General features: G+C 33.1%; 1 protein-coding gene across 1 annotated transcript in view; it reads right to left on the bottom strand.

The window, feature by feature from the left end:
* The window catches only part of LOC106464429 (growth hormone secretagogue receptor type 1-like), a 107,934-nt gene extending 98,473 nt beyond the window's left edge, over positions 1 to 9,461 (bottom strand). The window contains exon 1 of the mRNA XM_022392147.1: positions 9,098 to 9,461. Coding sequence (XP_022247855.1) covers positions 9,098 to 9,461 — 364 coding nt within the window. The remainder of the gene's footprint in view (positions 1 to 9,097) is intronic.
* Positions 9,462 to 15,109: the final 5,648 nt, after the last annotated feature.

The following is a 15,109-nucleotide window of genomic DNA, read 5'->3' on the forward strand; positions in this document are numbered from 1 at the left end:
GTAGTGTGTGAAATCTATTACTTATCAGTTAGTGTAATGACGATGCTGTAATTCGGGAAGTCATCAGCCGTGTAGTGTGTGAAATCTATTACTTATCAGTTAGTGTAATGACGATGCTGTAAATCGGGAAGTCATCGGCCGTGTAGTGTGTGAAATCTATTACTTATCAGTTAGTGTAATGACGATGCTGTAAATCGGGAAGTCATGAGCCGTGTAGTGGGTGAACTCCATTACTTATCAGTTAGAGAAGTTAGCGATGCTGTAAATCGGGAAGTCGTAAGCCGTGTGGCGAGTGGAACGAGAAAGTTTGACCTATTAATCCATGTTAATGTAAATATTGATGTAATTACAATAAAAAAGCAGGGCCGTTTTATCCAATGGGCAAAAGGGGCAATTTCCCAGGGCCCACTGCCGTCAGGGGCCTATCGCGCATTGCGAGTATAATAATAATATACCAGTTTTTTAAAAGAAATATATATTTTGTTTTTATTATTTCTTTAGTGTTTTGTCACTAATAAGTTCAGTTTATAATATTGTATGGTATTTTCTTAAAAACAAGGGGGCCCACTGGTTTCTTCTTCGCCAAGGGCCCACCAGTGTCTTTACGCGGCACTGTCAAAAGGAAACAAAAACTCGTACGGAATTCAATCAACCAGTTACCAGCATGATTTCTGCTGACAGGATCTGGTGTCAATGTTAAACTCCTGGGTCATATGAACGCCAGTGAGAAGGCCGTTAAGAATATGCCTTTATGTAGCATCCCACATTGAAGTGGGTGGTGTGAATAGCGTATAGTTATCAAACCCTGCTTTACTACGTTACACTGATATTAATATTTAAGAACCAAACTTTACGTACTAAAGCACGAGTTAAGACTTCCCATTTGCAAAACTAGTCATTTTTGAACTTATGAAAAATTAGTGCCATCTGCATCCTGCAATGAAGATTAAACCTTAATATCAAGAAGACTTCCTCGGAATGAAGTTAAAGCTTTTTTTTAAATGCCCCACAGCGGTATATCTGCAGACTTACAACACTAGAAATCGGGTTTCGATACCCGTGGCGGGCAGAGCACAGATAGCCCATTGTGTAGCTTTGTGCTTAATTGCAAACAAACAATTCTTAAAAACAAAATAGTGTATGGAGTAACTATTTTTCAAATTCAGCGTACTAGGTTATTAAAATAGTATTACTGAAAGTACTTGATTTACATGAATATAGGAATGTTTCAATATCATTATAATACTTTATTTTCCCACAAGCATTAAGAAAATATATTAATTAGGTGATTCTGTTCCTTTACTTTTTATACGTGTTGAATATTACATTTTCTTCAATAACCATATTCGTTTGTTTAAGTGCAATGTTGTACAGTGGGTTATCTGACCTGTAACCAACACAAGGATTGAACTCAGAATTTTAGCGTTATAATCCCTCAAGCTCACTGCTTTACTACGCATCGACAAAAATACTATATCTAAAATAATAGTCCATAATTTAATTCGTTTTATCAATAAAACAAAATACCTGTTACTTTATGGTGAAGTGATTTTGATGGAATTGTTTAAAACATTTTTTGACTAGAAAAACGACAACAAAAACATATAAACATTTTTCGATTGTGTGCATATTATTGTAGGAGAAACAACATAAGGTGGAAATAATTACCTAAGAAGCTAGATAAAAGTGATTCAAGAAGAAGTAGCTACATAAGCAGTCAAGATAAGTTTTCTTAGAAGAAGCAGATTATGTTTTCTATTAAATAATTTAGTAACCAGATTCTGAGCTTACTTAATAAAAGATTAAGTGAGTGAACATTTGGATAGATGACCGCTGTCTTGGCGTGGCCTGGTGGTTAGCAAGTCTGGACTGTTAATCCGAGAGTTCAAGGCTCACCCTCCCCCTTGGCTGTCTGGGCGTGGCCTGGTGGTTAGCAAGTCTGGACTGTTAATCCGAGAGTTCAAGACTCACCCTCTCCCTTGGCTGTCTTGGCGTGGCCTGGTGGTTAGCAAGTCTGGACTGTTAATCCGAGAGTTCAAGGCTCACCCTCCCCCTTGGCTGTCTTGGCGTGGCCTGGTGGTTAGCAAGTCTGGACTGTTAATCCGAGAGTTCAAGGCTCACCCTCCCCCTTCTCCCCCGTTATCGCAAAAACACCTTTAACATTTTGCAGTATGAGCACAGGCTTTATTAAGGACAGTTAAATCCGACTATACGGTCACTTAAAAATGGGTGCTGTTGACTCTCCATATTCTCTCTAGTCTATCAGCTCAAAACTATGGACGACTATGTGCCGATATCCCTTGTGTAGCTTTGGTCGAAACTCTAAAAAATCAGATAAACACTATTATACCGCTCAACTTATTTTGCTAGGGCATCATTTGAGGAGGCCCCACAGAAGCGCCCCCCCCTCCAAGGTCGAGAGGGGACCCAAAATAGCAGTCTCTGAGAAATATTTCTAAATCTATAGTCAGGCCGGGCTAGTACATAGCCTACAGTTGATTTGGGCAGCCCGCACAAGGTCAGCCTTCTTTGACCCCCTCCCCCTAAAAAAAAAAAGAAATTGTAAACTAACGCTTCTGGCAGTGGTATTTTGTATTTTTCAAATACTTTATTATCATTATGCCAAGGTGCAATCATCCAACATTGTGAAATGTTATGTGTGATCCATTCATTCGACTTGCTATATATATATATTTCACGAGTTATCGTTTAAAACTCACTAATCTCGCTAAATATAAAAAATAATTTATAATCGAAGAAAATGTTTTAATGTAAATCTTAACATTCTAAGCAACTTTGTTCTTTTTATATTTTCCAGTATACTTAATATGACATTATTTCCATAATATGCTTTGGTGTTGGAAATTAAGTGGTTATCATCAGTGTCATATATGAAAAGTAGACCTTTCTTCCAGTGTTGCGCCCCCTACAGTTTTATATGAACTAATTAACCATTAACTTTTATTGCCATAAAAGTGAGACCAATGTAAAGGTATACATATTTCAAATTAGACAATGATTCCATAATATATATATATATATATATGTATGCAGATTTCAATCTATCAGTTTCTGTATATACATAGGCCTAAACAATCTCCTACTACAGAAATCAGACTCGTTAAGTTTTTGATGTGCAATACACTCTCATGACCAGATCAAACATGTAATCTTAAATAGTCTTTTTAAAAATTTACTGAAATACATCATATTTGATTTATAAAAGTTCTCACCAACCCTCCAATGAAAGGAGTTTCAGTCTTCTTGATTAGTGGGTCGATCTGTTAGCTAATGATAATTTTAACACCTATCGTTTTTACTATTTATTCGATTTTTTTTAAATATGTATAATGTTATATATTATATAATATATTCCCATTATATACAAAGAGCATTAATATTGTTTCGTTTGTGGCGTCATCTGGTGGAAACCTTACAACTTTGTAGAGACATTTCTTATATTAATGCATAATTATACTTTTTATAACATTCATGCTACAATCCTAAATCTGTTATTACTTTCAGCAGTTACAAATGTATAATAATTTAATGTAACTTATACACCCTAACAGAAGTTTTTTAGTTAATTAAACAAATACCAGTTTAGCAGTTGTGAAGGCTTATGGGTCAAAGCTCTCTATTAGGGTGAGTGAAAGTTTTCTAAAATTATATTTGTGTTCAAGTTTTTGACTTTCTTTAACCGTGTTTCAGTTGACATCAGTGTAATCTCAAACCAGTTGGTCAGTAAGTATGTAAAAGAAACAAAAAGCATGAAAGTTTAAAGTTGTTGAAAATGTTACAGGTTTTTTGTTTTTTTTCTGTTATGCTAACAGTAGGAAACATAACATAGAAAAATGGAATTGACGCCACAACTGCTCCTGTTTAATTTAATACAAAGTAGGAACTGGAATGTTTCCAAGTAATTACAAAGATATCAGTTATTGCTTTCTTTTATTATGTTCGTTTACTGTTAAAGTAGAATAATTATTTTGTTGGGCTTTTTTTAAGCTTTCTACTAACGAATAATAGCTAAATATACGGCTAAATAATAGCTAAATGTTAAAACATTTCTATTTCATGAGGATTCATTTTTTAGTTCAGTTGTAGTAATTCTTGAATATTTCAAGATGAAGATCAAAGAACTGCATTCAATATTTCACGGTCGGGTGTAATATAATGGTTAGCGTGCCTGCGCTAAGAATCCGTCGGTTTACGGCTCACGCACGTCCCGCTGCTACAAAATCGAGCGCCACAGTTTGGTACCATGGTTGCGCTATCAGTGACGGCCAAATCCCTCTATTCGAGCAAAATCCACCAAACACTTGGCATTGGGTGCTGTAGATTAGCTAGCTGCCTTCCCTCTAGTGTATCAGTTTAAAATTAGTGGTGGTTATGCACAGGTAGTCCTTGTGTAACAATGCGCGGTAATAAAAACAAAACAAAAAGCTTTTCTTTCACAACATTATGTATTAAACGTTTTATATATTTAACATCGTGACTAGCAGTAACTTTGAGTAATTTTGTAACTACTGAGTTTGTGTTTTTATTGTGATTTCAGTTTTACGCACCATGTATTTCACGTTAAACATAGTGACTTACAAACAGGTTGTGATCCTCCTATCTCACTATCTTATATAAATAAACTAGAACGTTACCTAGAAAAAGTAACGGAAACATAGAACACACAAAACAAGTTGCATACCTTATTTTGATCGAATACTTGCATATTCTTGCCAGTTTTGAAGTAATTCCATGTAGCCAATTCTGAGAGTCCTCCAAACAACCCTTGATCCTCCAAATATGGACAAATTTTAAAGTTTTAAAAATTCAATAAATATATAATTATTTTCAACAACCATTTACATGAACTTGCCATTTTGCCTTGTCAATTCTTGAGATCACCTCAAATCTTCTTGATCTCTCACTTAGACATTTCAGTTTGTAAATCTTCAAAATCTTAATTTAGATTTTTGTTTTGAAAAGTTCTAATGTCAATATTTAGGTGTATCAGCATACTCAAACCTGAGAGCCATCAAGACTTTTTGATTCCCTATTTTTGTTACCCCTACACGACTGTTTCTCTGTATATCTTCTGCGGATTCAAGAGCGTACATACAGAATTTCAAATCGCTTCATCAAAAATTGTTAGGAGAGTTTAAAGATCAAATAAACACAGAGACATACCTGATAATTTCTAATGGATGATATGATATTCAAGGTAATGGAATATGAGGGATGGATATAGGTAACTTTTACTTTTCTTGAATAACTTTTCGTATAATCTTTACTAGAGGCAGAGTGATTTCTAGTGTACACATTAACTATTTGATGACTGCCGGCGACACTTTGATAGGATAAAACCTAGATGAAATACACAAAGACGCTGTGGTCAGTCCTGATGATACAGAAGGGCACTCTATTGAGATTTACCCCTAAGAACATTGTTGACAGAAGCTTGTGGTGACATAAAAGGTTATTTTCAGTTTCTGTCACTATTATGTACACAAAAATTCAGAATAATGGAAGATGATCCATCGCTGTAGATAATGGAATATTCACACCAAAGACAAAGTTATTTTCAGCAAAACACTCAAACATTGTAGCAGGATAGACTCCTGTTTCCTACATTGACTCTATCTACTTGTTAGTATAGAAACCGAGGCTAGCAGCAAAACACTCAAACATTGTAGCAGGATAGACTCCTGTTTCCTACATTGACTCTATCTACTTGTTAGTATAGAAACCGAGGCTAGCAGCAAAACACTCAAACATTGTAGCAGGATAGACTCCTGTTTCCTACATTGACTCTATCTACTTGTTAGTATAGAAACCGAGGCTAGAAACTTCTCGTGGCGACCAGGAACGAAACTTAATCTTGATGTACACTTTGTATTTAAGATAATTTAATCACGTATCGCAATTAGACATTGTTTTATTTTCCATTTGCCTGATAATCATACTTCCAAAAAGAATAAACTATTCTGTTATATATAATCATTATGACTGGCCTTCACGAATGGTAAAAAATCTAAGCTCTAAAATTATCTTGTAATACGATGTGAACAATAAACAGAAAATAAATTTGTATGATAAAGTATAGATAAAAAAAGTGTTTGTACCATGAGGTGAAAACGATACACCAAAGATCTTGGTATAGTAGGGTGAAACCAGCAAACTAAATACATTTCTATCACAAAATAAAGATTATAGATAAAAAAAAATTGCATTATGTTGGTGAGAACTATACACTTCATGCATTTGCATCATAACGTACAATTAAACACCAAACATAGATGTATCACGAGGTGAAACTGTACATCAAATATTTATGTATCAAAAGGTAAGAAGTATGTAAAAAGTAAAATACACAAAAATATAGAAAATAACTTCTTTAGACGAGTAAGTAAAATTATATACGTTTACCCTCGCGACATAATTTGCAATCTTCTACATTTCCTTTGAATTAGGAATGAAGCTGCGAACTTTATTACATTTTTCACTACGTTCAAAGTTTTTACATTTTGATATACTGATAATAACATGATTGACGTTAATAGAATCGCCTCTATTTTGTTTTTGTTTTTTCATTTCCAACAGAAAAAAATGGTTGAGGCCGTAAAATTTTAAGAGTACAAAATCAATTTTAAAGTTAAACGTGATATTTGCTATAGCTAAACTCTTAGTAATTCTTGGGGAAAAAAAAAGGTTATGTTTTCTAAAATGCCACAAGATGCATTGACAGTGAAATATTCTGAAGATTTGAAACAAGACCAGAACATTCCCTAATAATATTTACATTATGTGTAAAGGCAGTTAAGAAAACATAATCAAAGGTTTGATAAAAGTCACATGTTATTTCCAACAGAAAACAAAGAACCTAGTTTTAACGTGTAGTATGACGTAACTTACAAAACAAAACAAAACAAAAAAAGCTTTCAGTCCATTGCATATGATTAACGTTTGACTGCGGATATTTTCATCACACTCAATTTCATCAAGTGGCGGCGGGTGTCGATCAAGAGACGAAAGAAATGCTTATACATTTTCTACAACTTCCATTTTTAAAGCATTTGGTTCAAGTTTGTTAAGCACAAACTGCACAATGGGCTATCTTTGCTCTTCTCATTGCGGGTATTGAAATACGATGTTAGCGTTAATTTTCTTAAAATCTAATACTCTAAGTGAAATCGAACTCTGGATTGAAATTGCTAATGAGATAACTGATAAAATTTTTAAATCAGCCATGTTTTTAATTTATACTTTTTACTCCGCCTAAGGTTACATTTGTGTGTGTTGTAGTATCTGTTGATTACTTTTTTAAATATTTCAAAGATAAAACACTAAGTAGCACATTATAATACTTCCATCAATAGATATTAATTTCATTATTTTATCCATTTTATAACCCTTCCTAGAAAAGCTTAGTTATTTGAGTTATATTCTGAGTATTCACTGTCTTCTACAGATAATTTAGCAAACGCAAAAAGTCACGTATTGGTTGCTCTCCAACTTATCAAATTTAAAAAACCTCCATCTTAGCTTGTCTACTGTTAAGCAAAAATTTACATGATGGGCTATTTGCGTTCTTCCCATCGCGGGTAGCGAAACCCGATTTTTATCTCAGTATAACCGTTACAACTCGTTAGAAGCTTCCCCGGTCATTGTAAAGATTAGAAAAACAAGCTAACCTGTAGAGTATGATATGCTTAAACGATTACTTCAGTTAAAAAAGAAGCATTTAACCGTTGTTTGGCATAGGTATAGTGTATCATTGTTAAAAAATAAATGTGCGAAAGAAAAAAAATAACATAAGGGTGGAAGTCCAAGGAATCAAACAACTTTGCACAACACTGTTACCTGGTGTCAAAAATTAACATAAAAATCCGAAAAAAATTAAGTTGTATTGATCACAGACATTAAGCTCAGAAAAATAAATGTATGAAAGATCAGAAATACGGTTTTTATATACTGCAGTAAAAACAAATCACAAATTATTTATGAATATATTTTTACATTTATCGTAAATCGCAAGTCTTTCAAAAATCCTCATGATTTCACATCAGAATTAAGGGTAAAATTTATTATATGTAAAATTCCAAGTCATACATATGCCATTTTACTTCAGAATCGTTCATTTCAATATTATATTAGTTAAATATAATCACTAAGATAGAACATAATCCTTGTATTAAGGTAATTCCAAACTTTTAGTTTTTGTTGTTTCAAGAATTTTAAATCTTTAGAAGTTTATCACATTTTGCTAAATATGTCCTTAACAATACTGGCATTAAAACCTCAAACTCCTGTCGTTTCATTTACACTTCTTATAAGTTTCAGTTAGAAATAACCACAGTTTGCCTAATCAAGCAATGATAAAATATTATATCCTCAAACTCATTAAGCGATGTTCACAGTAGAAATATTATTATACAATGGAAAGATCAGACTGACCAGCATTATACTTAGAAGTCACTAATTTGGTTGTTATGAATGTATGTATGTGTGTATGTGCCTGTTTGGGCGTAAGTACTTGTCTGTTGTAAACAAGAGACGTACAGTTAACTGAACCATAAGATAAACACACATTTTTAACATGAAATAAATTGTCAATATAAATAAGAGAATTACGGATATAAATAGATATATTTAATGCGGAATTTTTTAAAAATTAAATAGGCATCATTTTGTTGATAAAATGTTCTGGCAGCTTCAACTTGACTCTCTACCTCCCTATCAGCAAAACTCTGAATATCCGTCGTTGGTGTGAGAAGCAAGTAAAAATGGACAAAAGCTGATACAACTTTAGTTTCATGAAAACCTGTAATTTATCTCAATATGTGTATATAAAGAGACAGAGAAGTAGTTGTCATTTTATCCTAAACACGAGTCATACAAACACACAATAATCTTAGCACAAGATACTTCCCTTCTTGACTGAATAACCCAGTTCCAAAATCTGTAAATTTAAGTGAGCCCACCTATTTTGATAAATTAATTTCTAAAATATCATTTTTCATGTCTATGCAGCATGTTTTTTTACAGTTTCAGACACGTGGAAACTTTTATAATAAATATGATTAAAGTAGACGCTACTTACACATATTTTCTCCGAGTAACCAGACTTCAGGTTTTGTGTGAAGTTCTATAAGTATGGGTGGAGTACAGACCAACAAGACTAGCAGGTCGGCAACACTCAGATTCATCAAGAAAATGTTGGTGGAATTACGTAATTCTTTTGTCCGGCACACTACGATCGGAATAAGAACGTTACCTGTTGCTCCAACCGCTAAGATGATGCTCAAAATAACAGTTGTCATATTTTTGATGGTGCTAGGAAATTCTAAAACAACTTCTTCATTCATCTTTATGGAAATAGAGGAACAGTTAGGAGTCAGACTGGAACCATATTCATCATCTAAGTGGGCGCAGTCCGAAATGTTAACAAAAGATGACTTCAACATCGTCTTTGACTCTAGGTTTCTTAAAATAACGGCATAGTATTTCTTCAGAGTTTTCTCGATTCTTACACTAGTAAGTGGAATTGAAATCAGGATAGGTTTTTTCCAAAGGCAAATAAAGACTGATGTTATAATTTGTACGTTTAATTAGCCTTTCTTCATCAACAGTGAACTATTACTAAGTTCACAAGTCTCTTGAGCAAAACTGCATCACTAAGAAACAAGTTATCTAAGAATATAAAGCTCTCATTTATATTAGTTTTACTCGATAGTGTTTTATTTTATTTGTTAATTTCCGTCTATTATGCTAAAGAGCAGCCTAATTCAACGTATTGTTGTGCATCGCCGTGTCGATCTTCAGCTGTCGTCGCTTCCACTTCACTCCCTCGTTACTTATTACTCGCTTTCTTTAAGCAAACCAAAGTACCAACCGTCAAGTACTGCTCAGAGCTCCCTCTGGTGAAGAATCTAGCTATTGATCTTGTGGTCAGTGGTTAACTTTATGTACGAAGGGTCTACTCTGTAATACAACTTTAATGCGAACCTATAAGAGCCAATGACGAACCAGCATCTTAAAACACGTCATAAAGCTGGCAATTTTGTCACAACTACATGAAACAGACCGAGTTATATAAGAAATTTCATTGACGTACTAAATGCAAAAACGTTGAACTACGAAATATAAACAAGCGTGATTGAACTACTTTCCAAAATAAAATTTTGTGTATATTAACATCTAAATATTTCAACTTAAAGAAGTACTATTAGAATTGTGACACTTGGCAAAATTCATGCTGAAACTATTTATCTATGAGTTTCACATCTCGATCTGCAATATATATATATATCTACCAACCAAAATAAACATCTCACTTATTATATAATTAAATAATAATAATGGGTTTTAAACAAATGCGTTACTTCTTAACACTAACATCATTTAATACAAAATAGTGAGTTCTAAGTAAAAAGGACTTTCACTGAACACGGACAAGTATATATCTAGGCAGATTAATAGTGGAAACGTTCATCGAAATATTTTTATTTCAAAAAACAGCTAGATAGATTAACCTGTACCTAACGTTTTACACTCGCCAACTGTCTTGTCTATTCGTTCTGTATTATTTTGCTTTTCAGCAAAACTTGTCGTATGTACAAAAATACTATTCAGATGAAACCTTAGCTTTTTGTGTCAAGTAGCTGTTACATAAAAAAGAAAAGCTATATTTCTGTTTAATATATCATTATTGAAAAAAGAGTAAAATGATAAAATACAAAATTTCCAAAATTTTTAAATTTCAAAGTATAATATATTATGTTTTCAAAAAATTAAAATAAGTTGATGTAAAAAGCTACCGATTCTCTAAGTAAATCATTTTAGGCGCTTCACGCCTTTCTTTGCAAATGCTAAAATCAGGTGCTCGATTCTCCTCGGTGGACACAGCAGGTAGCCTGATGTGCCTTTGCTATAAGAAAACACACACACACTTCTTTGTAAACGTTAAAATAATTTGTTTTGTCCCTGATTTTCAGTTTGAGGTATCATGAGAGGCTCGTGGGATAATCTGTAATTTGGTATCAATAACATTGCAAAGCTAAGCCGTATTTAGTCTCGTTTCCGACTTCTAAGGATATTTCTCCTTTACTTAGTTTGGCTGAAGGATTTTCAGTAATTTGTTCTTTTCCTGCTCTGGAGATCATCAATCACGTCCACGAGAGCCAAGCGACTGAACGTGATATATCACTCACGTGAGACCATTTGTTTGTTAATTTTGTAACAAACTAGGTCTTGACGTCATTCCCGCGAATATCAGTAGCCAATAACAAAAGGATTAACAATGTGGCCTGTGAGCTCCACAGGCAGGACAGACACAAGGACACACCTGGTTAAGACATGTAAACTTGATAGGGAAGAATTAATTACCGTAATGATTACCATAACGAATGTAAATTACAACGACGCTGATTACCATAAGCACGAGTAGAAAAATAATACATTTTTTTATCATTATAATAAACACTTCAGAAAAAAATTAAACCGTCAACAAAGACTTATCTGAATTGAATAGGTAGACTGAACCACTCATCAGAGTTTTATAATATTGCTTGAAAATTACACGATCATTTGTGTATGTATCATTCACACAAGACATCTGGGTCTTTCACTTCTCAATTGTATGTATTCTTCAATCCATCTGTTATATAAGTCCCCCAAAACGTAAACTCTTTGTTTTAGTTGCGTTCTTTAATATATTCCATATCAATTTCTCATCGGTTTCTTGTTCACGTTCTCACACGTATGTCTTATCAAACTTATCTTAGTATTTTTGCTTTCCCATCTCACGTTTCCTAACAAATTATAAGTTCTTTCTGATGTTGTTGATATACCAGTTTAATGTATTTATTTCTACATGTATTTACCACACTGAACTCATGTAATTGTCTGGTTTATCCATATTATATATACTCTCACCTATCTCGTATTAAGTATAAAAATTCTAAGTGTAATACACCATCCTGTGAAGTTAGAATTTTCAAGAAGTTAAAATTAGCTGTTATTAAGTCACCTCTGTGTTTTAAGTTTCCATATCTTATGTACTTTCAATTCTATATCTTACTAAGCCTACTTCGGTAACGTAATTTCCATATTTTATGTATTTTCAGGCCTTTCACTGTTTAAGTCCATACAGTGTCCTAAATTCTCCATGCTGTATCTATTCTCAAGTTTATATCTTAAGTCTATTTCTTAACGCGTTATTTTGTACTCATTTGATAATAGTTATAAAAGGCACGTGATGTTTATTTTTATTTGCATTCTAAATCAATAAAATCGTGATTAATGCTGTTTCATCAAATATAATGAAGAAAAACCTGGAAAAAATCCAGAAAGGGAAGTGTTTGATTTGTGGTCAAAAAACTTTTTATATTTCATTATTCATTAAACTTATTATTTATAACATAAGTTTAAAATGTCTTAGATTTTATTAAGTTAATTTCACTCTGAAATTCCTTTGTTCGAAAATAATTATTTGCCAATGAATTTAGGGTGCAATAAAAAAATTCAGAATGAGCTATGTATGTATAGCAATCATATATATATATATACGGTGTTTAGTTGTAAAAACCTATGATGTGGGAAACAAATATGTTCCTGTAGTCGCAATCATATATATATATATACGGTGTTTAGTTAGTAAAAACCTATGATGTGGGAAACAAATATGTTCCTGTAGTCGCAATCATATATATATATATATATATATACGGTGTTTAGTTGTAAAAACCTATGATGTGGGAAACAAATATGTTCCTGTAGTCATGTTCTCTTAATACGTTGATCAAGAATTCATATATTTTAGACCAGCGTTTCTCAACATTTTCGATATCAGGGACCAGCTCGCTGCTTTCCTAAACTGTCGTGGACCACTAAAATGCAAGTATAACGAAAAACCTTTACGATATACATATGAATACTCTATCATTTCTATTTGTTTGTTTCCGTGAAATCCCAAGGTGGTTGTGACGGACCGGTGGTTGAGAAACATTGGTCTAGACAACATGAAAAAAACCTAATCAGAAATTAACTACGTCACACGAGAATATCCGTGACGTTAAGTATAGTTTGCAAGTAAGAGTTAACTGTTGTAAGTCACGATCATGATTACCCAAAGGCTGGGACTCTAGTACGGAACTGAAAAATAATCATCAAAAATTCAAAACTTGTGCTACGTAATTCCGGACTGTCACATGTGACAACGAAAGCACAGTTATATAGGAACAATACATATATATAGAAATAGATATGAACGCAAATAGATATACATGTATATATCTGTACGCACGCACTCTCGCTCATGCTTATATATATCATTAAATACAGTAGTTCTTAATAATAGGGATGGTGATGAAACAAAATGGCGGCCATAATAATCGCCCGTTTAAAACTACTTTTAAAATGTCTGAGTGTTAACAACTACTATTTAACAGTATTGGCTGAGCTAAACTAAAGCTTACTTTACTTATAAAGCCGGCAGACTTGCTATATACGTAATTATGGAGTGAATCAAAATTTCACTATTTCAACGAATTTTCATCTAAGTAAGTGACTTTTCTAGACAAGCGTACATATAAAATGAACCTTAATGCTCTAATTTTTTTTTCACAGAACTCTTCCGTCTGGGGTCCCAATGATTCCTTCCTTGTACTCAAAAGGATACTAGTATATATATATAATTAAATTTGCGAGTAGGCTGATAGAGATCCTGATGAGTAATAAAAATTGAATCGGGTATACGCGTTCCCCTCTCTTGATATTGCTGGCGCACAAAAATATAACTAATAAAAATTAAATAAAAAAGTATGATAAAAAAAATAATTTATCAAAATAAGTAGGTATCGATATATACGTAGCCTAGCTAGCTATAGCAATATATAGTGTTAATGCTACAAAAAGTACTGAAACAAGAAAGTCAAAACCACAAAACTGAGTTTCTTAATTTTTTTACCCTACTACACACTAACATAATTACAGAAATTTCCCAAAGCAGGATTTTTTTTTATTTTAAATAACTCAGTTTTTTTTAGTTTTGAATTTCTTGTTTCAATACTTTTTGTAGCATTAAAACTTTCTATATTACTATAGCTAGCTAGGCTACGTATATATCGATCTCTACTTGTCTTTATATAATTTAAAAATATTTTACACACACACACATATACAAGTTCATTCCTCATCTTACAACATTTATTATTCGCATGTTCACGTGGGGAAAGCACTGATCCGTGGTTAGCGTACCAGAATGTATAACTGTGGTTCACATCCCATTATTGCAAAAACAAAAAAAGAAGGAAAACCGTGCTTTGCATTTTGGGGTCGTGGGTGCATTTGAAGAGTCAAATCCACTATTTAGTCTGACAGGAGTAGCCCAAGGGTTGGCGATGTTGACTAGTTGCTTTCCCTCTTGTCTATCACTTTAAAATTAAGAACGGCTAGCGCAAATATCCCTCAAGTAACTTTGCACGACAGCCAACTAAAGCAGTCAAACAGTTTCAAGTCGGACATTCATAGATATCTATGTGTTTGCATTTGAAAGTTCGGTATTCGCTACCAGTGTAGCTGATATTTGGTACATATTAGAATTTCGAATAGTCCGAAGCCGAGTTAAATAGTTTAAATTTAGTAGTTAAATTGTACTTTGGATTTAGTATTTAAATAAATGCCGATGTTTGACAACAATATTGATACACACCGTCTTCATTTTTAACACAAATACGTTTTAATATACACACAACAATACAATTAACAATAACAATTATTACAAATAGTTACTACAAACAATGATTTATAAACAAAAGTTTCACAAACTTACAAACAATATAAAGTTTTCTTTCTAGTCTTGAACTTCCTTGATATCTTATCGAGGGTTTACGATGAGCAGGTTGATGTAAGTACGATTCGCCGGGAAGCTAGCTAGGTTTGTCTCCTTGGCCACACACGCTGTTTTCCACCACTGAAATTGGTAATGTTTTCGTAAAAAATATTAATGTCCGATGAGAATCCACTGAAGTTAAACGATTTGTAATGTTCGAAATTTATAAATATTCCTGGTCGAATATCTTAAATTTTCCGATTTATAAGCGTTCTAAAAATC

Source organism: Limulus polyphemus, unplaced genomic scaffold (genome assembly GCF_000517525.1).
Source record: "Limulus polyphemus unplaced genomic scaffold, Limulus_polyphemus-2.1.2 Scaffold1651, whole genome shotgun sequence".
Lineage (NCBI taxonomy): Eukaryota > Metazoa > Arthropoda > Merostomata > Xiphosura > Limulidae > Limulus > Limulus polyphemus.